Source organism: Solea solea, chromosome 1, assembly GCF_958295425.1.
Source record: "Solea solea chromosome 1, fSolSol10.1, whole genome shotgun sequence".
NCBI lineage: Eukaryota > Metazoa > Chordata > Actinopteri > Pleuronectiformes > Soleidae > Solea > Solea solea.
In genome coordinates this window covers 22,773,249-22,800,699 of record NC_081134.1, presented here as the reverse complement: position 1 = coordinate 22,800,699, position 27,451 = coordinate 22,773,249, and the positions used below count along the sequence as shown (strand labels likewise).

The window sequence follows — 27,451 nt, the reverse complement described above, 5'->3', positions numbered from 1 at the left end:
ATTACTTTGTTTTCCAACGAATCTCGATCTGAAACGGCAATCTTCATGGTTGAAGCTTTAGGATCAGCCGTGATTGATAAGGCCTGCACAAGGACTGTGTGTGGAGAGAAGTGGCTTGATGATTATATAGGTGAACTGCCACAGAGTAAAAGACTAAACATGAACAACGGACAGAGTGCACGACGTTTCAGATTTGGTGATGGTAAAGTTGTTCACTCAACAAGGAAAGTGATTATACCAGCCAAGATAGGACAGACTAAATGCAAAATAGAAACAGAGGTAGTCCCGGCAGATAATACCAATGCTTTTAAGCAAGACTTCATTGAAGAGAGCAAGTGCAGTTTTGGACATTGCGCATGACAAAGCCACAATGTTAAGACAACCTGTGAAGCTTGAACTGACATCTTCAGGACATTATTGTGTCAACTTGACAGATAATAGTAACCCAGATCTAAGCAAGACACAAAATGATGAGAATGAAATTCTTGCTGTGAGAAAACATGACAACAAAGGAAAAAAAGACAGTCCTGTTAAAACTACATAGGCAATTTGGACATGCCTCAGTTGACAGGCTAAAAAACTACTGGCATGCTCAGGTCATAATGACGACGAAAGCAACACAATTCTTACGGACATTGTGAAAAACTGTGAAACATGTATTAGGTACAGCAAATCAAAACGCAAGCCGGTGGTGGGTTTGCCCATGGCTTCAACTTACAATGAAACTGCAGCTGTGGACTTGCTTGAGCCGGGAGTGTGGTATCTACATGCGATTGACCACTTCACACGCTTCAGTGCAGGCAGTATTATCACCACGAAGAAACCCAAGGAGATAATAAAGCACTTAATTCACTGCACACAATGTGACTGGAAGACGGCCTTGGACTGGGCATTGATGGCGAAGAACACTATGCACAATGTACATGGTTACAGCGCATACCAGCTAGTATTTGGGCAGAACCCAAATCTGCCATTGATAAGCCTCCATCTCTTGAAACCAGTGTGAGTACCTGGATAGCTCAGCACATCACAACATTACATGCTACAAGGAGAGCATTTACAGAAGCTGAATGTTCTGAGAGGATTCGAAGAGCTCTATGTAAACAACTGCGGCCTATTGATGACAGATATGAAACGGGGAACAAAGTCTACTATAAAAGAGTTGATTGTAATGAGTGGAAAGGTCCAGGTGTGGTCATCGGCCAAGATGGTGTGGTGATCTTTGTCAGACATGGGGGAACCTACATTCGAGTACATCGATCTAGGCTGAGAAAAGTGGATGGCCCACTGGAAAAGCTGGAAGAAACTGAAAAGGACAATCAAAGAATAGAAAATGAAAAACTTAGAATGACACCAGCAGCTGGACACAGTGAGTATAACTATGACACTGAAAATGAGGAAGTGACACCTACAAATGATGAACCTCTTGATGTTGAGCCTAGCAGTGAACCTCCTCATGCATCAGTACAGCCTGGAGGAAGTAATCTGGATCAATCTGACATGTCACAGACGACAAACTCAACCATGACTTGTGAAGGCCTGAGGCTGAAAACTGGGCAGATGGTTAAGTACAAAGACAATGAAAGTGGCCAAGCCCATACTGGAAAAATCCTCAGCAGGAAAGGCCACTGGTAAAAACAAAAACTGTTACAATTTGCAGAATAGTGAACCAGAGGACATTGCTGGCACAACAAGGTCAGTTGACCTAGGACAAATAGAAAACCTTCAGGTTTTTCTATCGGAGCATGCCAAGTTATGCACGGAATACACTGATGACATACTAATAGTGAATGATGAGGCCTTCATACCTGCCAAACTCAGTGAACTCAGTACCTGGAGACGAAATGATGTATTTGAAGAGGTGAAAGATGAAGGTCAGAAATGCATCTCAACAAGGTGGGTCTGCACACTTAAGGACACACCTCTAGGCATCGTACCAAAAGCTAGAGTAGTTGCAAGGGGCTTTGAAGAGATAAATACTCAAGACCTTCCTAAGGACTTGCCTACATGTGTTTCAGAGTCTCTCAAAAATGATCATGGCTGTTATATGTCAAAATAAGTGGCAGCTTAACTCCATGGACATCAAAGCAGCCTTTTTGCAACGTAAAGAGTTGACCCGGAATGTGTATATCCGCCCACCTCAAGAAGCACAGTGCGAAGGTACTGTATGAAAGTTGAAAAAGTGTGTTTACGGCCTAAGCGATGCGTCTTTGTACTGGTAAAACAGAGTGAAAGACACTATGCAGCAGTTGGGAGCTGTTATGGGAATTATGTACCTCATGTAATACATGAAGACAAATGTTCAATGCAACCGTTTGATGTGACATGTGACAATTGACCCTTTGTATTGTTAATGTTACTGTTTGAGGTGACTTGTGAATAGAGACAATGGGTCTGCGACTTAGGGCAAGGTGATAACAGACCCACAGAGGCGGGGGTCTGCACCTTATGGCAGGGTGATAGCAGACCCATTGAGACAGATAAATACCATGCATTTCCTCCAAGACAGGGAGTCTTCACTTTGTAACTGGCTTTGTGTGTTGCTTTGTGAATGCTCCTCTTGTACAAGATTAAACCCTTGTTTGGACACTGAGCTGACTCCGATCTCCTTCCTCTGGATCTCAATTATTTTAACAGGAGCCACTGTTTCAAAGCTTAGACATTCATTCTCTTCTGGATGCTGTCAAGTCTACAAAATCTGTGACGGAGAAGAGACTCCGCCTCGAAATCAGCAGTATTAAGGAGCTCATGCACACTGGAACCATACGGCAGCTCATGTGGTTACCAACCAAGGATCAGCTTGCCAACTGCTTGACAAAGACTGGGACATCTGCACTTACTTTACTGAGGGCCCTCAGCGAAGGTGTAGGGCATCTCAAAGGCTAAATGCACTTGTCAACTGACTGTACAAACATAACCTGTTTACCTGTTATTGGTTAGCATGATACTAACTAATATTGATGTTAGATTTCTTGTTAAAAATTAAATGTTCTAATTTTTTAACAATGTTCTTTAAAAAAAAAGGGGAGATTGTTAAGTTGTAATGTTAGCTACTACGCATGTGTGAACATGGAAGTGGAGAGTACTGCGCATATGTGAAAAGGGTGTTGTTGTTTTGGGGGGGTGTTTTATGGCGGCACCCATGGTTATGCATGTTGAATGTAAATTCTCTGTTGAACAACAGTAGTTGTGGTTATTATTCCAACAGCGAGGATAAACGAATAAAAAAAAAAAACAGAGCAGTCTTCGTTTTTAGTTTTATGCTTGAACATGGTGTTTGTTATGGACAGAAGTCCAACAACAAAGCACTACTCGGGTTCAGATCGCGGGGGGGGGTTCCTCCCAATCACACCCCTCCAGGTCTCACTGTCATTGACCACATGAGTATTGAAGTCCCCGAGCAGAACGAGGGAATCCCCAGCATGAGCACTTTCTAGCACCCCCGCCAGGGACTCCAAAAAGCATGCGTACTCTGAAAAGCTGTTGCATAGACACAAACAACAGTCAGCACCTGTCCCTCCCACCCGAAGGCGGAGGGAGGCTACCCTCTCATCTACCGGGGTGAACCCCAATGTACAGGCCCCGAGCCGGGTGCAATGAGTATGCCCACACCCACTCGGCACCTCTCACCAGGGGGTACTCCAGAGTGGAAAAGAGACCAACCACTTTCAAGGAGACTGGTCCCAGAGCCCAAGCTGCGTGTCGAGGCAAGCCCGACTATATCTAGTCGGAACCTCTCAACCTCGTGCACCAGCTCAGGCTCCTTACCTGCCAGAGAGGTGACTGCAGCCGAGGGTCGCCTTTAACCACCACCCAACTCACACTGCACCCGACCACCATGGCCCCTCCCACAGGTGGTGAGCCTGTGGGAAGGGGGACCCACATTGCCTCTTCGGGCTGTGCCCGGCCGGGCCCCATGGGTGTAGGCTCGACCACCAGGCGCTCGCCATCGTGCCCCTCCCCCAGGCCTGGCTCCAGAGAGGGAGCCCGGTGACCCTCATCCGAGGGAGCGAGAATGTGGTCCCTTTTTGTGTTTCTTCATAGAGGTTTTAGAACCGCTCTTTGTCCGGTCCCTCACATTCTCACAAACACACATCAGCAGGATACTACTGGAGTACTACTGGAGTCTGATGCTGGTTTGGCAGCATCAGGGATTTAAAAGCCACCAGCATTTAAAAGGAAATGCAGTAGGAGAACAGACGACTCAGCTTTGTTCTATACTTAACACAGGGTGAAATCAGCTGACAGAAAACAAGGGAAAGGCTGAGAAACAAAAATCTAAAATTATTAATCTGATGCAAACAGGTGCCACCAAACTCCCTGTCCACCAATAATTTTGAATGTATGTACAATTGCTGCTTAATTAGGTAACAACACAGTTTATAATCCATAACAGTGGTTTGTTTCAGCTTCTACGGTAGGTTTAAAGTGTGGGTTTAAAGGAAAGACCTCTGACCTTGGAGCAAAGTGGAGCACACATTGGGCAGCAATAGAGGAGGAATCTTTATGCTCCTCATGATTCTCAAGGCAATCAATGAGCAATGTTTTAAGATCCACCATTTAATACTCAATTGTATTTACTTCCATTGACATTCATTAATACAAAGTGGAACGACATACTTCACTGGAAACCAAAGAAAGATTGATGTGGAGCTGAACAGAGCCTGCCACACCCTCACAGGCAACCCAAAGGCCACCCCCTTGCCAGCCCTGTACACACTGGCAGGCATCTGTCCGCCTGGCATCCGGCGAGATGTCCAAACACGGACAGAGTGACCCCAGACACCGATTACACGGACACCAGGATGCCCCCCGACAACCAAGATCCCATTGCAGCTTTATGACGGTCTGAGGCCTCGAGGGGATGACACCAGTCCCTCAAGATTGAGCTGTGAAAGTGGAGTGACAGCCTGCACTTGCAGAGAGGACCCCCAAACCATACAGCACCTGATGCGCAGCTGCAGGATTGGACCCACCTGACGGACACAGACCTTCGGGAGGCCAACGGAAGAGCGCGGGACTGGCTGGAGAGATATAGCGACAAGCTAAGCTAAGGCTTTTACCTCATAGTCCAGGTCCAGGTGATCAAACTCTCCATTGGTCCTGAAGTGCTGAGCGTGGTGGTCCAGAGTAAAGTTGACATTCCTGCGGTAGCGCTCTATGACCACTGAGTGCCAGTGGTCATCGTCCAGTAAGCTCCCACTGATCACAGAGGTGTGGCCCTGAATGGACCCGTACTGGTCACTGCCTGGAGATTAGCAAGCGAACACACAGACAAAAACAGGTCATGATTATCACTATCTTTCCAGTCCTTCAAAATCAGACATGTGCTTTTGTCCTACAGGTTTTAAAGAGAGCTACCTAAGTTGATGCTGAGCTGCAGACTCGCTCTGCGGAGCTCCAGGGTAATGTAGTCTCCCTGTTGTCCTTCTCCATGAAGCAGGACCCCATCTCTGACTGTGGTTCTGAACTTGAGGGAGATGACATCCTTCATAATCTTTATCTTCTTGCTCCTGAAGCGGTAGGAGATGACGCCTTGGCCGTCAAAACTAATCACGTCTGCCCCTGAGGGACATAAGACAAGAGAATTCTGTATTCAAGAGAACATATCTATGACTCAATACAATGTACTGATATACAGTAAGATGTTCGAAATATTGAGGTTCTAAAATGTCTTACCTTGTCCACTAACCAAAATAAAAAATAAATAAAAAAATCACATTTAAGAAGCTGAAAATTCTGAAAACTTGTTTTTATTATTGAAAAACACTCAAACCAATTGATCGAATATCAAAATAGTGTGCAAGTGCTAAAGTAATCGATTAGTGGATGCAGTGATTACGGTATTTTACAGTTTTATTATAATAATAATAATAATGATAATAATAATAATAGATTTTATTTGTATTGCACTTTACATTTGAATAACAAATCTCAAAGTGCTACTTTGTAAAAACAAGATAATAAAAGAAATAATTAGCTGTATGCTTTCTAAAAAGGTAAGTTTTGAGTTCTTTTTTAAAAGCATCCTCCGTCTGTGGAGCTCTGAGGTGGTCAGGAAGGGAATTCCACAGACGGGGAACTGCAACTTCGAAAGCTCTGTCCCCCATGGTCTTGAGCTGTGTATAATACGGTATACAAAGGTATTTTTTTATGCATGTGCATGAGTGAGTGAATCATTTAAACTTAATAACCTCTCTCAAATGCATAGGTTGGCACTGTTTGAATGATTGTGGGGTTAAATGAATGTATGTTGAAATATTTATTGCATATCCTATGATTCTGTATCCCGACCTAAATTTCATTCATCACTCATATTCTTACAATGACTATTCAGTATCCGATCTTATTGCAGCAGAGGTGCCACTCTTTGATGGTAAATGTATGATCTATCATATAGCCTAATTTTAGATTTAGATTTTCTAAAGTCAAAGCTCAGTCACAAACATCTGGAGTGACATGTACTGTATAGGTTGGTGGAATCACCTCCTCCTGTACTCACAATATGAGCAGCCATAGAGCTCCAGGCGCACTCCAATCCGTCCTTCCCTGCTCCAGTCCAGTGGGACGAGGCGGATGTAGCGAGCCAGGATGGTGTGCTGTAGTTCATGGCGAACCACACTCTCACTGTTCATGTTCCCTTCAAATGTCTACGACACAGAAAAATAAACATTCTGCATCATACAATTCAATGTTTATCAAATGTAGGGAATCGGCTCCTTACAGATGGAGCCATTAGGGCTGGGCGATATGGACCAAAACTGATATCGCGGTATTTTTTGTCCACTTGTACTTTTTGGTACTTTTGTCCACTCCAAGTCCACAAATCTGCGGCTAACAGCTGGTGCCACTAAAAACTAGCAACGACAAACAGGCATTACGTCACTAGCTCAACTTTTATTTTGTATTAAAGAGTAACGAAGATGGTTAAGAAAAATGTATCGGAGTAAAAGTACACACTTTATTTAGGAAAATAACAGCGCCATTATTCTTTTTCTTAGCCACCAACTGCTCACTCTCCACCATGTCCGACACGTTTTCGCTCAAATGTCTGTTGTGATGGCTCAGAGAGAAGCGGTCGGCTTCATTCAATAGAGTTTGCAAGGCAACATAAAAATAATATATAATATACCGGTATGGTGATATTGTCTCAACTACATATCTCCTTTAAAAATATACCGGTATAACTCTTAATACCGGTATATCGCCCAGCCCTAGGAGCCATCATGCATCTTGGATGGAGACACACGGCCCTTTGTTCAAAGACCAAGAGGGCTGTGACGTAATTACGTTATTGGCAAAAAGTTATTACGTTATTGGTCTTGCATTAAAAAAATCCTTTGATAATGTAATAACTGAGCCAATATTGTAATAACTGAGGTATCACTTTATTTTATTTTCAATTTCTGGAGAGAAAGTGTCACACTTAGCCTTAATATTGCATCTTGCAACAGATGCTTAAATATCCGACCTTATAGATACCCCTCCACCCTCAAACCCCCCCTCCACAGGAGGCCTAAAGGAGCAATTAAGAGTCAATTTGGATTTATATGTCACTCTTAGGGTTCCGTTATAGTACTCCATGTATCCAACTCCGTGACCATACAGACACTTTGACGGGGTAGTGCGTTGCAGTTTTCAGTATGGTATTGCAATTCACCACCAGAACGCTAGGGGCTGCGGGAATGAGTCGTTAACTGACCAATGACAACACCGCGGTCTCCATTGGTCTCAGTTGCCTCAACAGATGATAACATTTTTTGAGGCACACTTGCTGTGATCCGTTGCACCACTACTGCTCGCCGTAATCCCTTACACATTTGATCCAGATGATCAGACCCAGAGTCAGAAGACACTGCGACAAGTGAAAGACTGCTGCAGGACGCCTGTAGCTTGGATAACGTTGTGGTCACCGAGATGATAAACACACACACATGCAAATGAAACACGAGCGAACGCGTGTAGCTTAGCCAGTAGCTGACTATCGCTAATGGTAAACCACAGAACAAGCACACAAATACAGTTTTACGGTTTGTAAATATTGTAATATACGTGTTGGGCACTGCTCCTTCCTTTAGGTGAAGTTTGGTGCTGTGTCCTGCTTTATATTGCCCCAAGTTTGTGTAACAATCCTACGTGAAGTGGTTGCCACATACATGGAAGTATTTGGGAAATGAAGCAGGGATATTCCCATCAAATATGAAAGATATCCACTGAGCTTTTCTTTGCTCATTGGTAGGGGTGTAACGGATCAAAAAACTCACGGATCGGATCGTTCCGCGGATCAGAGTCACGGATCGGATCATTTTTCATCAGCAAAAAAAGTCTGTCACAATCTTTTCGCTGAAGTGGGTGCGATGGCGCACCGTCGTAACGTGGCTCAAGCACTTTCAGCATGTGTTTAAAGCCCTCGTTTTGCACAAGCGAATATGGCCTCATGTCTGCACCTATAAACACACCGATAGCGTTTGTGATGGCTTTAGCCCGGTCTGATAGTGCAACAAGGGGCTGCTTAAATGCTGCGGTGATAAGCGGTTGAGCAGCCTTCGTTTTCACTCCTGTCAGTGAAACACCGGGGTGATGTCGCTTCAAATGCGTGGTCATGCTTGATGTGTTTCCACTGTCATATGGCTTTCTTGTGCCACAGTGTCTACACACCGTCACGGTTTTATCCACTAACCTCTTTCCTTCGTCATTATATTTGACAGGGAAGCCAAAATGCTCCCATACAGGGGATTTAAATGACGCGAGGCATTCAAGCTCCTCCGTTTCTCTGCGTAGGGACCACAATCAATCCGCGAATCACGTGTGTGCTGAACCGAAGATATTGATCCGAACGGATCACGGATCAATGATGATCCGTTGCACCACTACTCATTGGTGGGGAGCTTGTGGAGCGTCTGGTATTGTTTATCACAACCCAGAACAGAGCAAACACTCACTGAACCTTTTTTCCACATGTTCTCAACCGATATGCTCAGCAGCTACAACGAGAGTAGTTCTTCTTCTACAGTTGAAAGTACGTCACCCGATGTGCCCGAACTCTAGTGCCCGGACTAGGAGGCACTGCTGTTTACAGGAGTAGTGAAATTTGCAAGTGACGTTATTAGTCAACAGAAGTGCCTTGCCTTAGTCGTTTTGTTGTTATATCTAGATTTAGATTAATATGATGTTAGTAATATCCAAGAATCCGTGTATTATTTTGTTTTTCAAAATGAAACAAAAAAAACAAAACAGATAACGAACAGTTAATTTGATTAACTGCACACAACACAGTGTGATGACGACCCAGTTCAAATAAACAGTTCAAAGTTGGTGAACAGCGCAGGATCGGTGCGCAGAAAAACAGGCTCGTCTGTCTGCATCAGATGAGGGGCATACACCCTCGTTGTCTGATATGTTCATGAGATCCTCCTAAATATTTTCATAGATTCTTAATTGATTTATTCTTTGAAGCATGAACATTAATCTATACAATTGCAATGCCTTGACTTTAGTGGCAAAATTAGATTAGATTAGAAAAAAATGGCATAATAATTTATTTTGGTGTTTCGGTTTTCAGCCAAGTGTTTCCTGATTTTCGGTTTCGGCCAACAAGTTTCATTTTGGTGCATCCCTAATTAGCATTTATAGAAATGATAGAGTTTAATATCTATAGTATGGTGCTGTTTATGTTTCTTTGCACATGTGAGAGAAATCTCTTACCCAAATGTTTCGGTCCTGTAGATAAGGCCTCCAGTTTTTCTTATTGTCACTGTAGAGCAGCTGATATTTGCTGGTCCAGTCAGAGCTACTGTAGCGACCCTGAGTTGCTATGGCAACCACCTGCTTCCTAGAACCCAAGTCCACCTGTAACCACTGATGACGGTCTGTGTCTGAGGGTGACCAGCCACCAGATCCTAGGGGAAAATGGGAGAGGGAAAAGGAAAATGAGCAAACACGGACATGGACCAAGTGGAACTAAATGATCATTAGTGTGATCCTCTTGAATGAAAGGGGAATTGTTTTCAACTTAACCGAAGTAAGCTGTAGATAATCTCCTGAAGATACAAAGAATGGATCTTTCTACCATGAAAGGTTTCTTTCCTTTCAACTCATGCCCAGTTCATCCCAAACTCCTCTTCACTTGCCAAATCATCGATAAAGCACAACTAAACCCCCTCTCTTCTGACGCTAACTCCGCTCAATGCCTTTTTTTTGAAAAATGCCAAGGCATGGGCTGAGAGCTGAATAGGTCAGAGGAGGGAGGGAGGGAGAGTGGGGAGTAGTGCAGGGAGCGTGGTGTGTTAGTGAAATCTAACTCTCAATTAGGGCTGGGCGATATACCGGTATTAAGAACAAGCACACAAATGAGTGTGAATTTGAAAGAGATATGTAGTTGAGACAATATCGCCACACTGGTATATTATATATTATTTTTATGTTGCCTTGCAAACACTATTTAATAAAACCGACCACTTCTCTCTGAGCCTACAAGCCTAGTTTAGCTGCTCAGCCACGCCCCTTACTTGTACATACTACGTAGTGTTGTCCCACCCACGCTACGCATCACAACAGACATTTGAACGAAAATGTGTCGGACACGGTGCAGGTGGAGAGTGAGCTGTTGGTGGCTAAGAAAAAGAATAATGGCGCTGTTATTTCCTAAATAAAATGTGTACTTTTACTCCGATACATTTTTCTTAACCATCTTCGTTACTCATTAATACAAATTAAAAAGTTGAGCTAGTGATGTAATACCTGTTTGACGTTGCTAGTTTTTAGCGGAACCAGCTGTTACCCGCTCAGCTGTTAGTCGTTACCGTGTCCGACACCGGACTCTGGTCTCCGGGTTTCTGGTCCCTGTCTCCGGGTTTTTGTGTTACACTCTGGACACCAGGTTTCAGCTATCAGCTGAGCGGCCAACCGGTGAGCTAGCAAGCTAACCCGTTTTGTTCAAAATATCATTATAATATTGTGATATCAGTTTTGGTCCATATCGCCCAGGCCTACTCTCAATCACTCAAACCGTGCTTCAAGCAGTGGAAAGTTAAAGACGAATCCACACAGATCCACAAACAAATGACTTGTAATTCACATGCATACACATTGCTTATCAGTAGATGGCAGTGTCGTTCTATGCATTGATTTAGCTATGGTCTTCACTCTGCATCTGTATGCACAAGTGACTAAGACTGCTGTATTTTCACTCCACCCTAAATGTGTCATAATTATGGATTGTCTTCAATAGCAAAACCCAAAATACAAGTTAAAAATAGGAACGTGAAACTGTGAGTTTACAGATATTTATGAGACAAGTCTAACCTCAGACTGGGCCATGTAGACTTCATCTCATACCCCAGTATACAGTAGTTTGGCTGTATACAATAGCCCCTATACAGTATATCCTGGTCTTACTAATCTCTGTATTATGTTTCAGCACCAGGAGAGGCAAAGGCAAACCATTGTTGTGACTGTTTATGTTATGTTATGTTTGAACTGTCACAGGTGAGACAAAATATCTGAGCCATTTCTCGTTATATTGACGTTGTTCCTCATTATAATGTGGCAGCTTCTGTACATTTGAGCCCAACGATCCAATTTTTTAATGACTAATGTTAAATCATATACCACAGGAAATGGACATTTTCTAGGTAGCAAAACTTAAACACCACCCACCAGCTTCATGAACAGGATCTAACTCTGCAGTTATTAGTGATGTAAACATTTCAATTTACAGACAATCTTTCAAGATCAAAACTGAAACAAAAATGACCAGAATGTCAAACAAATGTAAACCTCAAATACATTGACAGTAGAGCTGCAGCTAACGATTATTTTCATAATCGATTAATCTGTCGATTATTTTCTCGATTAATGGTTTGGTCCATAAAATATCAGAAAACCTTAAAAAATGTTGATCGGTGTTTGTCAAACCTGGAAATAACGATGTTCTCAAAGTCTTGTTTTGTCCACAAACCAAAATGATTGACTTTTAAGGATTTCTTTGTTATCAGAGCAAAGAAATGAAGAAAATATTCATATTTAAGAAGTTTAAACAATTGAAAATCTTGTTTTAATCATTAATAAAGCTTCAAACCGATTCATCGATTATCAAAATAGTTGTCGATTAATTTAGTAATCGATTAATAATTGATTCATCGATTAATCGTCTCAGCTCTAACTGACAGTAAGCACAGAATACTTGGAGTTGCAAAGTCATACCTTGTATTCGACTGAGTTTGGCGTAACCAGCCCCATGTCCTCGGGCGTACACTGATGAACTGCTGAAGGAGCTGTATGGGAGAGGAGTGGCCAAGCTATCCTCACATTTCCCTGAAAAACACACACAGAGATCAGATTATCAGGAGTATTAAGCAAAGAAAAGAACACACACGCACATATACAGCGGATAGGATGAGTGTGTGAGTGTAAGTGTGCACATAGATTTATTATTTAGCATTTATATTTATACAGCTAACAAGTTTGTGACAAGGCAATTTTGTTCTACTCACAATGACGATAAATCTAAAAAAAATCTCACCTTTTTAAACTATGCAGGATTTTTACCCTAATTTAACAGCTTCAGTGTCACTGTGATGTTTAAATGGCTTGCTATGGGGAGATTGGGGCCTGACACACACACACAAAAGGTGAGGATTTTTTTCTAGATGTTCAAGACTCATTCATCACATGGGGGATGGTGCGTGTGTGTGACAGGTGCAGGGCATGGTAATGAGCTCCCTCATATACATTACAAAACAACAAGACAAGCGTGTATTAAGCAGTTTAAAGGAACAAAAAAAAGATCATCTGCTTCAGAGAAGCTGGAAAACAATCTTAACACATTGTTGAGGATAATCTGAAGATTCTGATGACTAGATAAATGCTATATAAATAAAATTTATCATTATCATCATTATTGTTATTATTGTTATTATTATGATTATTGATAATGACAATAAACTGAAATTAAAGCACAACAGTGGTCTTGTGAACATAATGTATGAAGAAGAATAAAACATTATTATTAATGATTATTCACTATAAGGAGGCAGAATTCCATCCACTGCCTGCCTTACTTTGAGTTAAGGGTGGCAATAAACTGATATAATATCTATATCCTCACATGGGACAAGATATAGTCTTTTCATTTTCTACCCCTTTATCCTCCACGGGAGGGTGGCGGGGGGTGCTGTGCTGATAGACGGGGTCACACCCTGGACAGTTCGCCAGTCCATCACAGGGACACATATAGAGACAAACAACCATTCAACCATTCACTCTCACACCTACAGTCAATCTAGAGTGATCAATTTACCTAATCCCCATATTGCATGTTTTGGGACTGTGGGAGGAAGCCGGAGAACCCGGAGAAAACCCACGCACCCCCGAACCCGGGTCTTCTTGCTGTAAAGGCAAGGACGCTAACCACTACACCAAACCGTGTGGCCTACTTAATATCCCCATATATCTCAAATATTGGGACATAGCCTAAAAAATTTTTTTTAGATATTATGTACAAGCCACATCGCCCAGCCTTACCTTGAATACAGGAGATAAAGGCTTTTTAGCTGGTTTACACCATGAACCAAGAAATAATCACTGGTTGGTCGACACCTTCTATCATTCAGAACCTTCAATCAATGGCAACCCTCAAAAATTGCATCCATATGTGGATATACATATGTTTACTTGATTCTGCTCTTACAGAATAATGAGACAGCACCCCAGACATTCTCCAGACATGACCTTTTCAAATTCTAAGGCATGGGCCCCTCTAACTACACAGCAATTCACATATTCATTTTAATAATACTGTCCCCCTCTTGCTTTCCCACTGTAAGGATTTTTATTTGTTACGTACATGGACAGCCAGAGTAAAACAGAATAGAGTAAGTAGAGTAAGACAACTCCAAAATAGGGCAAAGACTTTTTAAAGCTGTCAAAAAGCTTTCAGGATGTTTCATATCTTTTGTCTTTTGTGACTTAATTGCAGCTTTTGGTGCTCATTGTTCTGAGCAATAATCATTAGTGGCATATCACTGACAATAAAAATTATCTCAGCAGCAGATCAAGTCAACATAAAATATAATGAAATAAAATGAAATGAAACGATACAAAATATAATAAAATGAAGCTTGTTTTTGATAAATTTTGGGGTCATCAAAGTATCATAATGTGTGTGTGTGCAGCGATGTCTTGGCCACCGAAACATATTCTGGCCGAAAATGGCCAAAAAAGGAAATTGGTTTTCGTCCCAAAGATTTTTAAAGAGAAACAAAACGACCAAAACGTTGCGATGACGCATGCCTGTCTATTCCCGCTTAGAGTCTGTCCAGGATCAGTTTGGGACACCAATAAAACGGTTCCAACGAGACGTGAGTACACAGAGGACCAGCACCTATTAAATGCTGGAAAGCTTGGCTGCGTAAAGAACTACAGAACTCCCTGTGACATCTTCACACCAGAGAACCTTCTCTCTCTTCTGCCCCCTTTTAAGCAGTTCACTAAAGAGACGTTATTCCCTCAATTAGCAGCACTAAAGCGTCTACTACACAAAGACAGACCACGGAGTGAAATGAATGAAAAGTGCACAGACAAGAGTCTGTCAACATGTTTTACTAAGCTCTACTTGGATCCCCTGTACTCACAACTGTACTCCATCCTCATCATAAAGATCATAACTTGGATGTGGGCATAAAGCACGAAGAGAAACGATCTGGGCTGTGTTGGATATGGGGAGCCTGCTTGGAGCCGGAGAAGAACAGGCTTGTCTGTCTGCACCAGGCAAGGGGCATGAACCCTCGTTGTCTGATATGTTAGATGAGATCCTCCTAAATATTTTCATAGATTCTTAATTGATTTATTCTTTGAAGCATGAATATTAATCTATACAATTGCAGTGCCTTGACTTTAGTGAGGTAAGTACACACATTCCCAGCCATAACAACAAAATTAGATAAAAAAAACAATGGTACAGAATTGGCATAATAATTCATTTTGGTGATTCTTGATTTTCATTTTGGTGCATCCCTAATTTTGAGCTTGTGCTGCTTTTCATACTCAGTCATTTAACAGCTGATGTTTAAGGGTTTTAATCCTCAGGGGATACATTGACATTCAGCCATTGTGTTCAAATATAAAGCCCCCCCACATCACAAGCATGTTCACTGATTCATACAGACCTGCTGCTGTGCTCATTGGCTATTTGCACCGTCTGAAAATTAAGCCAGCCAATAAGAGCATTGTGGGTGGGGTTCACAATGGAAGAAGTACATTTTGTGTTTCAGAGCCAGGAAAGATGTGACATGGGGATGACACCAAACAAAGCATGGAGGAGATGCATGGAGCAGATTGTTGTATAGATATTAACTTATATCAAGGATGTGGGCAAGATCCTAGCATCCATCTGTTCAGGCTACCCTGACTGTGACCTCCGTTTAGCCATGTCTCTGCTCAGGAGCAGATGTCCTGTCAGTGGCAGCTCCTGAGTCACTGAGAGAACAGCTGCCATCACCAGACACACTGATGTTAGACATATAATGAACACAAATCAGTGCCAAACGATACACATCCAGGGGAAGAACACATAAAACAGCATTGTTCATTTTCTGCTGCCATCAGTCTAGCCACACAGAGAGTCAGTGATCATGTTGCTGATAAATGCTGTTAATCATCTACACAACAAATATAGCTTAAGCATTATTATTCATTCACATAATAAAATGACAAACATTGGGCCCATCCAAGATGAGCTCAGGCAACAAACAGCAAAAGATTAAGTAATGTTGGGTAATGTTTACACTTCACCAGATTAGATTAATACCAGATTAGGATTGAATATTTTTTATTAAAAGTGCTGCACTTTGATTTCGTCACCTTTCATAGTTTCCACGTCATAATGAAAAATGCACTATGAAAAATACAACAGGCTGAGACCTCTCAGGTCCTCTCACTGCGAGGGAACGGTATGTGTACTGGTACAAGTGATTTGTTCACTGAATGTACTGTGAATGAATCAGTGAATGTAGCCTACTAGTTCACTGTAGTGTAGTGTGCCCTGAGTGATATTCAGTGGCTTAATGAATGGATTCTAATGATTCAGTGCAGCGAAAACAACTTCTTTGTCCATCAGTAAAATCACTGATGCTCATAAAATTACACTGGCAGGATGAATACACTCACGACTAATAATTTTCAGACAACAAAAAAGGCCCCAGTGTACAAAGAAATCACTTTAGCACCATTGAGTAAAACAATTAGGAAGTCACTGTATTTTTTCCCCCAAATGCTTTTAAATCATTTATGAAAATTCAGCTTCAAGTGTGTAATGACACAGTTTGACTGGTGACATTATTATTTGTGAGCAGGCAACAGCTGAAGATGCTTCCAAATGCACCACTGTCAAGCACCTGTTCAAACACACTGAAGTGAACGAACACAAACATTTGACTTCAGTACAAACAGGAAATGGAGGCTCTGATGTCCCGGACTGACCAGAGATCAGAAATGCTGAAAGGGCAACATCATGTTTTAACACAAGCTAATAATCCAACAGATTGAATCCATTGTCAAAGGTTGTCAAAACTAGGGATGTAACGATAACCGGTATGACGATAAACCGCGGTAAAATTCCCGACGGTTAGTACTACCGTTTCAAATTTTAATTATCGTTAAAACCGTGATTGATTACCGAAAAACTCACAGTGATACTGCTCATTTCCTGGAGAAGCAGCAGCACCTGAACGGCACTCGCTAAGAAGCGGGCGCGCATGCGCAGTTTGCACTGTCTGTCCAGCGACAACACGGCTGAAGCCACCTGCGCTCCAGAGATTACCCCCCGTAAAATCAGAAGTCTGGGCATATTTTGTATTTTTAAACAATGTTGAGGATAAAATAATTGAATACAATCAATCCTTGTGCAGAAAATGCAAAAAAAAAAAAATCTCTGCAAAGCCACTTCCAATTTGATGAGCCAACTCCGTGACCACAACACACAACTTTTCAGCGAGTAAGTCAACAAAAACGGGATTTCGGAATAGTGGGAAACGTCATGGTTTGTCTCGCAAAAGCGAGTAGTGTGCAGACGACACGTACCGTAGCAGACCAAAATGTGTTTTTTTATTTTATTTTTATGCTGTGTACGACCGCTGCTACTTAATTATTATCCGACACCGAGTGAGGACCTGTGTGTGTGTGTGTGTCAGTCAGTCAGATGATAATTATTATTATTATTATTATTATTATTATTATTATTATAATAATAATAATCATATAATATAAAATATCTTTTTTTAAATAAAACTTGGTTAAAATATTTCAGTGTGTGTGTTCAGTACTTTTGGAACATTTTGAACACATCTAACAATACCGTGATAATATTGATAACCGTGATAATTTTGGTCACAATAACCGTGATATGAAATCTCTAGTCAAAACACAACCTTGGAGTCTTCTGATCGTATGTCTGTGATGACTTGTGTCTTATGTATTTACAAGACAGAGACAGAGAAAGCCAGCTTCGGGACATTCCAAGTGCTATGAGGTGACTTTTAATCAATTTATAATATTTTATTTAGAATATTTATACCGAAATGAATTTTTTTTTTTTTTTTTTAATCTTATCTAATGTTGTTGTTATGGCTGGGACTGTGTGAACTTACCTCACTAAAGTCAAGGCATAGTAATTATATATAGATTAATATTCATGCTTCAAAGAATACATCAATTACTGTAAGAATCTATGAAAATATTTAGGAGGATCTCATTGAACATATCAGACAAGAAGGATGCATGCCCCTCATCTGGTGCAGACAGACACACAGCGGTTCCGATTCCAACGCAGTCTGGATCTTTCACTGTTTTATCCCCACATCCAAATCTTTATGACGAGGATCAAGTACAGTGGGATCAGAGTGAACGTCGCGGGGAGTTCATAATCTGCACTGTATGCAGCAAAGTTTCACTTTTGTGCAAAGAGACTTTCCAGCATTTAATATGTGCTGTTCCACCGTGTGCTCACATCTCGTTGGAACTGTTTTATTGATGTTCCAAACTGATCTTGGATCAGACTCTAAGTGGGAAGAGACAGGCGCGCGCTGGCGCAGTTGCAACATCCCGTTTCGGTCACTTCTCGCTTAAAAGTCTTCGTATTTCCGGCCGATTATGTTTCGGTTATGTTTAGTGTAATTTATTCAATATAATAAATATGATGATGAATAAATATCAATCAATAACACCAGGAAATGTCCTCACAGAAACCTTATCATATCATGATACAACCATATCCAAAATCTAAGACCATATTGTGTCTCATGTCACGATACAGATATAATATAAATAGAATGCGTAGCCCGAGATGAAAACATTAGAATCATGAGTGACTTTACTGCTGTTGCTCTCTTTTTAAATTGTTGTTGAGCCCTGAGAGTGACCAGCTGGTCCATGAAGAGTTCCTTACATCAGAAGCTCTCTATGACACTGGGTTCTACACAGACAACAATGACGGAAAGACAACACTTCAATAAGATCTGGGATGAAAGGCAATTCTAATTCTGTGCCTTTGCGGGACATGGATACAGAGGAAAGGGGAGGAAAGAGGAGGAAAGAGGTTCAGACGGCAGAAATATGCTGAGAGTGATGTATTGACTCAAACATTGTCTGTTTAATAACTGAGTTCAATTTACATTAGAAGTGGAAAGTCAGAACTGGGAGTGACGCAAGCTGGGAAAAAAAAACCATGTACATCAAGAACAACACTCCACATGGTATTTTGTGCACATAAACAATGTAGCAACATGTCTACGGTAACTGATTTACTGTGAAACAAATAACTATGAAGTCAAATAAGATCAGATTTCTTTTACTTGACTAAGAATGAAGTGGAACTTTAAGGTATTTGTGTGTCCAAAAAATCAAGATTGATGTGTTTATGTGAAAAATATAAACTTTATCAAACATAGCCTGAGCTGTGGCACAGCGGGGTTGTCTGTGGGGTTTGAACCCCAGCTGTGTCCGTCAGTAACACAACCCCAAAATGCTGTTGGCTGCTGTGCTGGCAGCTTGTAATTGAGTTTGCACTCAGATGTGTGATGTGACTGATGAATGAATGAATGAATGTGTGTGAACATCTGTGCAGCTGATGGCTGATATGATTTTCTTCATTTCCATATGATAATAATCTTCAAAGAATACACAAAATAACCGTTGCCACTAACTAGCTGTGTGGTTTATATTCATGACTTGTTTGCTTCAGAAAATGGCTGAAATTTAAAGCGGCCATAGCATGGCGCTATCTCACTTATATGTGAGATATGGAGGTGTAAACGTCGCTACAAACGAGCCGATATAAATGTCTCATCACTGACGTGCTCGTCAGCCACGCTGTTTCAGACCAAAGCCACACCCGCAGAACACAGAGTGTCTAGTGATTGGCCAGTTACCTGGAAGTGACGTCATTGGCATGTCAGCTCTCAGATCCACAGCTCCCCCTCTGGAAAGGCAGATGCACCGCTAGCTATCAAAACATTGAGTGATGCTGATCCCTTACACATTTGATCCGGAATCTGACCCAGAGTCAGAAGACACTGTGACAGTGAAAGACTGCTGCAGGACGCCTGTAGCTTGGATAACGTTGTGGTTACCGAGATGATAAACACACATGCAAATGACACACGAGTTTAGCGTGTAGCTTAGCCTGTAGCTGGCTATCGCTAATGCTAAACGACAAAACAAGCACACAAAGACAGTAACATACGTATTGTTGGCACTGCTCCTTCCTTTAGGTGAAGTTTGGGGCTGTGTCCTGCTTTATATTGCTACTTTCAACTAGGGCTGGGCGATATATTGAATATACTCAATATATCGCAGCTTGTTGTCTGTGTGATGTAGAAAATGACTATATCATGAAACTCTTTTAGCCGTGGACATTTAACTTCCATCGTCTGGCGGTGGTTTGGTTTCAAGAAGGAAGATGTTGAACAAACAACGGTGATATGCAAAATATGTAGCAAAAGCGTCGCTTCAAAATGTAGCAGTACATCAAATTTATGTCATCATTTGAGAAACCACCCGCTAGAAAATAAAGAGTGGTGCCACTCACTGTTTAATAAATACAGTTTTGTTAACTTTGACTTAATTGTGATTTCCCCTTTTTTGCATGAAAGTTTAAAATTAGCATATATTAATGCAGTATGAACAAGAATGTTTTAATGTAGACATATAGAATCATCATACTGGTGTGATTGTATGCATCAAATGTTAATTCAAGGCTAAGGCAAAATATCGAGATATATATCGTGTATCGTGACATGGCCTAAAAATATCACGGTATTAATAAAAGGCCATATCGCCCAGCCCTACTTTCAACCATAGAAGAAGAACTACTCTTGTTGTAGCTGCTGAGCTCTGTACAACCGATACGCTCAGCAGCTACAACGAGAGTAGTTCTTCTTCTTCTACGGTTGAAAGTACGTCACTGGATGTGCCCGGACTCTAGTGCCCGGACTAGGAGGCTCTGCTGTTTAGAGGAGTGGTGAAATTCGCCAATTACGTAACTAGTCAACAGAGGTGCTGTTCCACTTCGTAGAGCTCAGGAAAACAATCAAACCCTGCACTCTCAGCAGTGGCTGAACTGATTGTTATGGACTTTTAGGGCTTCATAGACGAGGTAATGACACAGATACACACAAAAATGCAGCGGTAATTGGCACTTCCGGGCTATGGGATCTTAAAATAAAATGTTGATCAAAATAGTGATGTTCTCAAATGTCTTATTAAATGATTCAGTTTTACTGATTTCTTTGTTATATGGAGCAAATAAACCAGAACATATTCACATTTAAACGGCACATACGATCAGTCTCTCTGCACTACAATGCACTTATGCATTTTAAATAAATATTAAATACATGAACAGTGAACGTTTTAGTGACTTACTATTCATGAAGTATCTTACTATTAGATTATATGTAAAGTAAACATATAAAACAGTCAGAATCAGCCAAATAGACCAGTCAAGTTCTAGAAAGTGTGAAGGATGAATGGCAAAAACTGGTAATCGAGCCTCAAAAAGCACTATATAAAAATGTTACTAAATGTAACTGACTGAATCTCTTGGAATGTCATATATTATTTATTCAAAAATAATATCAGATGTTATAGAAAACAGTCAGAAATTATTAAACTGGGTATAAAATGTTGGGGAAACACTGACATTACATACCAAGCAAGAAACTTTATCTTCACAGCATTTCAATTTCTTCTGCCCACCTTCCCACCTGAGAGCTGAGTCAGGATTTCAGGGATGCTGCACGTCTTTACTGTATTCACCAACCACACTATAAACATCCATTCCATGAACAGAAAAGAAAGACCTGGTTCTTCGGGTTCGAACTGGGTTCAGGTCGTGGATAGGAAATGCATTATGTCCACGAGTGTCCTCACTAAGGATGTATGTGTGTGTGTGTGTGTGTGTGTGTTTATCAGCCACTTACGGGATGCTGAGGATGCAGCGCTGGGGCTGCTAAAGATGCTAACCAGCAGCAGCAGCGAGGTCACAGGCGACATGTTGGCGGCGGTTGGTCGTCAGTGTGTCCGGGGCGGACAGAGACTGCTGCGGTCTTTTCCTCTTCCTCTTCCTCTTCCCTCTGTGTTGTTGTGAAGACGCTGCTTCCTTTCTTAGCGGAGGAAAGCGGACAGAGCAATGGCTGACCCGCGCGTATTTATTGTCTTCTCTCCTCTCGCCTTCTCGCGTGTCCTCCGGTCTCCCCTCTCCTCTGTTACGAACCTGTCCAGCGACACTCCTGCGGGATTTGACCGACAGCCTCCAGAACCAAAACCAGAACCAGCCTGTGAACAGAACGCGCTTGAGCTGCGGGCCAAGCCTCGAGCTCCGAGTACATGGTCAGAGACACAGACACAGGAGCTGTAAAACCGCTGAGCCAATCAGTACACCCCTACTCCGCCGCCGTTGGTACAGTCCAAAACCAACAACAATAGCAGGAACAGGTGTTGTGCCGCGTTACGCGTGACTGCAGAGAATTGCATCTCTGTCTCGTGAACGCGCACAGCGAAAGCGGAAACTCCCCGTCATTCATTGCACTATTAAAGGTGAAGTTTGTTATTTCGAGTGACTTCTAGGGGATAATCTCGCGACTGCAACACAGTATTGCTCCTCTATACACACACACACATATATAGATAGATATAATTATATCGTAAAGCCTCAACATCTTCCGCCACCGACTAAAAACACACTTCTTCCGACTCTACCTCGACTAAGACGACAACGACAAAAAAAGAACAACAACAAAAAACTTGCTTATACATCGCACTTATGACTAGCACTTCATAGTTTGGCTTACTTGAAGCTCTTACTTACTTCTAGCTCTTATTTGTACCCAAATGTTTAAATGCACTATTGTAAGTCGCTTTGGATAAAAGCGTCTGCTAAATGTAATGTAATGTAATATGTAATTATATAATTATTATATGTATGTAGCCTATGAAATATATACAGTATATATATATATAACAACACAACATACATTATCTCAAGGCACTGTACATAGTAAAGTAAAAACCTTTACAACATCATGAAGAGCAGAGAAACCCAACAGTTCACACAAAGAACAAACACTAGGCATCAGTGGAGAGAAATAACTCCCTTTTAACAGGAGAAGAAATCTCTGACAGAACCAGACTCAGAGATTTGCAGCGTCTGCCTTGACCGGTTGAGGTGAAAGGAAAAATGAGGGACAGAGGAGAGGTGGGAAAGAGAAAGGGGGGAGATAATGCTCCCATTTTTGTTGACACATTTTTGCATTCGCAGCACATTTGACATTGGAAAAAAAAAGTAAACACAACACACCATTTCAAATGTTATGAAATGAAACAAACAAACATAAAAAATAAATCCCAGCGCACAAATGTTAAAGGAGACATATTATGCCCTATTTCCCCAAGTTAAAATAGTTCCCTGGTGTCCTAATGAACATGTCTGTGACTAGCTTTAGTCAAAATACCATAAGGATGAAGCACCATAGCAGTTCAATAACCTTGCCAAAACCGCCCCTTTCAGAACGGGTTTTGTGCATGGTCCCTTTATATGCAAATGAGACACAGGCAAACACACACCCACTTCTTCCAGGGGGTTTCTGATTTGTCCTTTTTACTGCGCTCGCTCAGCTCCTGTTCCATCCACTCCGTTCCTCTCCCCCTCCCTCCACTAGTTCTCTGACAATATCAACATGGCAGCGTGTGCGGAAAACAGCGAGAGTGCCGGTCATGGAGGACATACTGAACAAATATTTTTAATTAGGACGTGTCACAATGGTCAGTTATGAGCTCTATGTGACCTTTTCTTAAAAATGTGTGTGTTTGTACGTCAGTGAAATACGGTCGCTGACTAAATACGGCGACCACTGGCCGCAGTCTGATGCAAAAATTGAGTTGTCGGCCTTATTCTGAGAATAAAAAGAGACAACTTTGATGCTTAATTTCTCAAAAATGATACAGTAAAATTGTTCGATAATGAGTGACGGAGTAATCAGCATGCTCCTGAGATCAATTGTGTCAACCATTGACAGAACTTATGGGCCAATGTGTTGTTATTATACAGTAAAGTTCTAAATAAATTAGGGAAAATATTTAGTTCAATAGCTTCTGGACAATGCGACTCAATGTCTTAAAATCAGCATGATTGATTGTATTAGTAACGTCTTATTTTGAAAACCGGAAGTGATCTCGCTCAGTATCAAACTAGTGCTGACATTCTCAGTCGACCGTAAGTTCGACTAGAAGGGCGCATTTAAAAATGAATGACGGCTCACTTGACCTAGAGAACTAGTACCGCAAGCGGTAATGAATGGGTTCGAGCTCGAGGGCTCGCGAGTCTCCGTGCGCCCACGTCGCCGTGCGAGTCCTCTACCTCATCTCTCGTTCATTCACCGCTTGCGGTACTAGTTATTTTCAGCTCGGACTATTTTCAGCGTCCCTGTGCTAAGTTAGAGGGCACTTCCTGTTTAAATAGGCGACTTCCTGTTGGGTGAAAGGTGTGTCCGTAAACGTGTTCAAGGACGGTCCCTTGACTCACATATCAAGTTTCGTGAAGATTGGACAATGTTAGACTTTACTCCCTGTTTCGGGAGTTCTACTTCCTGTAGGGAGGTCATCCTTTACAGTCATGTTCCGGACGGGTCTGAGGTTTCACATATCAAGTTTCAAGTGGATACAACAATCCCTGTTAGAGCAGCATGAAAAACCTTAAATGGTCAATTTGATAGATTTGTAGGTAGCTGCCTCCATCATGTGGCGAAAAAAATGTACTGCACGAACGAACCACTCAGTTGAGTGAATCCTTTGCAGTATTGCCATGGCAACGCCGATGAACGATTTGTTATCATATTCAGCATGCATCATCTACCATGTGTTTTGAATGTTTTCACTAATTTTGAGTTTGATACGATGAACTCTGTAAATGTATTACCAAAATTGTGTATTTTTTGTATTTTCTGTTACCTCCAGGAGGCGCTGTTTTCAAAATGTACAGTTTTTGCATAGACTTTTCAGCCATGGTCCATCATCAACCCTAGCAAATTTGGTTGGGATGGGACCTTCTATCGCAAAGTTATAAGAGTTTTGTTGCCTGTGGCGAAAAATTAAAATTTATACCAACTTTGCAGGCCCCTTTCTCATACGCCATGATACTTATTGAAAAGTTTTCAGCAACTTTAGATCCTCAACTTGTCCACAGTGACCTCACCAAGTTTAAAGGTGATCCCATGAAAACTCTAGGACGAGTTCGTTCACATACCATTGGTGTGAAATGTCCGAAATCGGCAAAAAAATGAACTTTCAATCCAAGATGGCGGCTTTCCTGTTTGTTTTAGAGCTTAGGCTGCGCTGAGTTTTTTGACTGTCCCGACCTAAGGAACGCGTGTACCAAGTTTCGTGCATGTACATGCTGCTCAGGCCCACAAGTTTTAGGGGGTGGAGCAGTTATTTACCCCGCCCATTTTTATTTTTTAACGCACATTCCCCAAAACACTAATAAACGTAATTTTACGCCAGGTGTGATGCGGTTGCAAAAATTGGTGAGTTTTGGGGCATGTTCAGGGCCTCAAAAACGCGATTTACTTTGGTGAAGAAGAAGAAGAAGTATAATCCTTACGATTACAGAAGGGTTCTTGCAACAGAGTTGCTCGAACCCTAATAAAAGTTAAGAAGTTAAAAAAGCAAACTGAAAGGCTGGAGTAACGTAACAGGCAGCACGCAGTTTTCCTTCATTTTTGTTTCCACATTTATGTTTTAAAAATGAGAAGCTTTTATGCATGATTAAATGCAATTTACAGACATTGTTGATCTTGGCAGCTATCAGTTTATTGTGTTATGTTATGTTTATGAATGGCAATGGCATGGCCACCCTACTCACTGTACCTTGCACATGTTTAAAATAAAAACATGAACATATGAACCTGTGTATTATTTGAATATCTTCGTATTGAATGCACAATAACAAGCTACATTTATACATAGGACCAGTTTAATATAAAACACAATTTTATACGATATATATTAGTAGTAGGGGATCCCCGCTCCATCTCTCCATCAGTTTGGGGGTCCTTGGCCTGGAAAACGTTGAAGACCCCTGTTTTTTTTTGGTTTTTTTTATTTTGTTTTAAAACATCTTTATTGCAAAAAGGTTACAGTACATAAATGATCAAAGAATCATACTGCATTAATGAACAAACAAAGGGCACGGACAGGAGAAATACAATTTTGCCAGGGTAGCTAATAAATTATTAAAAAGAAAAAGAGGACCAAACATTGACCGTCTTGATTGCCTTCTTGTTGTTAGAGCCAATCAAGGAAATATAGTGCACAACCTCATAGGTAAAAGGGACAACATTATGTTTTTTACAAGTGAATTTACATTTATGAATATGGAATTTTGCCAATAGAATTAATAAATTTATAATGAAGTACATATTTTCTCTATTTTGAGTTCTATAAAAGCAAAATACCACATTCTCCCATAATAAGACAAAGTCTTTATAAATATGGTCAATGATGAATCTGCTGAAGTTTAGCCAAAATAATCTGGTGTGTGAACAATACCAAAAGAGGTGTAAAACAGTTTCTGGGTGGTCTTCACTAAAAGAACAGTTTGTATTTATGTCTCTTTTAAATTTAAAATTATTTTGAACGATACTTCTTTCACCTTGTTTACTATCATGTATTTGTTAGGAATCAACCAAACTTTTTTCCAATCAATGTAGTTCACAAATCTGTTCCAATAAAATAAAACGTTTGGAATAGAAACAATTTCTTTCTGAAACAGGGCGCGAAGTTTAGAGAAACAGATCTTTCCAACAGGTGACTCAGCCACAGCAAGGAGGGAGACAGGAGTGGGAGGAGTTCTGCCAGTATCTCTAAAAAGCATTATCGTGCCTGATGGAATGGCATCAAATACGATTGTGTCACACCGGCAGTTTGCCCCGCCCCCTCCTCTGCCGGCCTGCCGGCCCTGATTACACACACCTGCTGACAATTAAGCCATGTGGACTTTAAAAACTCTCTGTTCCCCTGTGTCAGTGCCAGTGTGTTTTCGCCCATGCCTGATCACCCGAGCGCCTTGTCACAGCCACAGATGCCACAAGTTTTGATCCTCTTTGTGAGCGACGCTTTTTCTTTGTAAGTTTTCTTATCATAGCCTGTAAGTTAATACCTTAGTTAAGATTTATAGCCCCTTTTGTTTTCCTCCTTGGGAGAGATTTTCTGTTTGTTCATTTTCACAGCTTTTTAGGAAACTCCAATCACTAGGATTGTGACTTACGTTTTGTTAGTTAGACTGAGTAGATCCAGTCATTTAGATTGCGTTTTGTGTTTGACCTAGTTCTTAGTTAGTTATAGATCGCCAATCAGTAGGATTGTGCTTTGAGTTTGTTTTCGTTTTGAAGTGCTTAGAGCCTTCTTTTTCCTCCGTTTGGAGAGTTTTCTGTTTAAGTTTTTATTGATAACCATAGTCTGAGTTTTGTTTCCTCTTCGGAGTGATTTTTTTGTTTCCGCGTTTATAGTTACGCAATGTTTCTTTTGAAGAGCGTTGCGCTCCCCATTGGTTATAGTTTTTTAAAGCCACGCTTTTGTTTTCCCTCAGTAAGAGGATCTGCCTTGTGTTTGGTTAAGAGTGCCAATAAAGACAATAAAAGGCCTCTGCGTCTGAGTCCTCACTGATCCGTCTTGTCAGATTGCAAATTTTCAAGGCGTAACTGGAATATTATATGTTAAAAGAAAAAATCTCCAAATCCAAATTTTTTTTAAAGAGAGAAAAATAAATTGGTGTTCTATAGTATCAAATGCCTTTTAGTAATCTAAGAAAAGGATGATGCCATCTTCAGATATCAGGTCAGAGTAGTCAAGACTATCCAATACTAACCTAATATTATTAGAGATGTGTCTATTCCTCATA

General features: G+C 41.2%; 1 protein-coding gene across 1 annotated transcript in view; it reads right to left on the bottom strand.

Annotated features, from left to right (window-relative positions):
* Positions 1-21,968, bottom strand: part of LOC131457115 (contactin-associated protein-like 2) — a 56,912-nt gene extending 34,944 nt beyond the window's left edge. Inside the window, exons 1-6 of the mRNA XM_058625938.1 lie at positions 21,477-21,968; positions 12,205-12,315; positions 9,706-9,899; positions 6,503-6,650; positions 5,362-5,565; positions 5,064-5,248 (exon numbers count right to left, since the gene is read on the bottom strand). Of these exons, the coding sequence (XP_058481921.1) occupies positions 5,064-5,248; positions 5,362-5,565; positions 6,503-6,650; positions 9,706-9,899; positions 12,205-12,315; positions 21,477-21,549 (915 nt within the window). The 5' untranslated portion in view covers positions 21,550-21,968. The remainder of the gene's footprint in view (positions 1-5,063; positions 5,249-5,361; positions 5,566-6,502; positions 6,651-9,705; positions 9,900-12,204; positions 12,316-21,476) is intronic.
* Between the last annotated feature and the right edge of the window lie 5,483 nt (positions 21,969-27,451).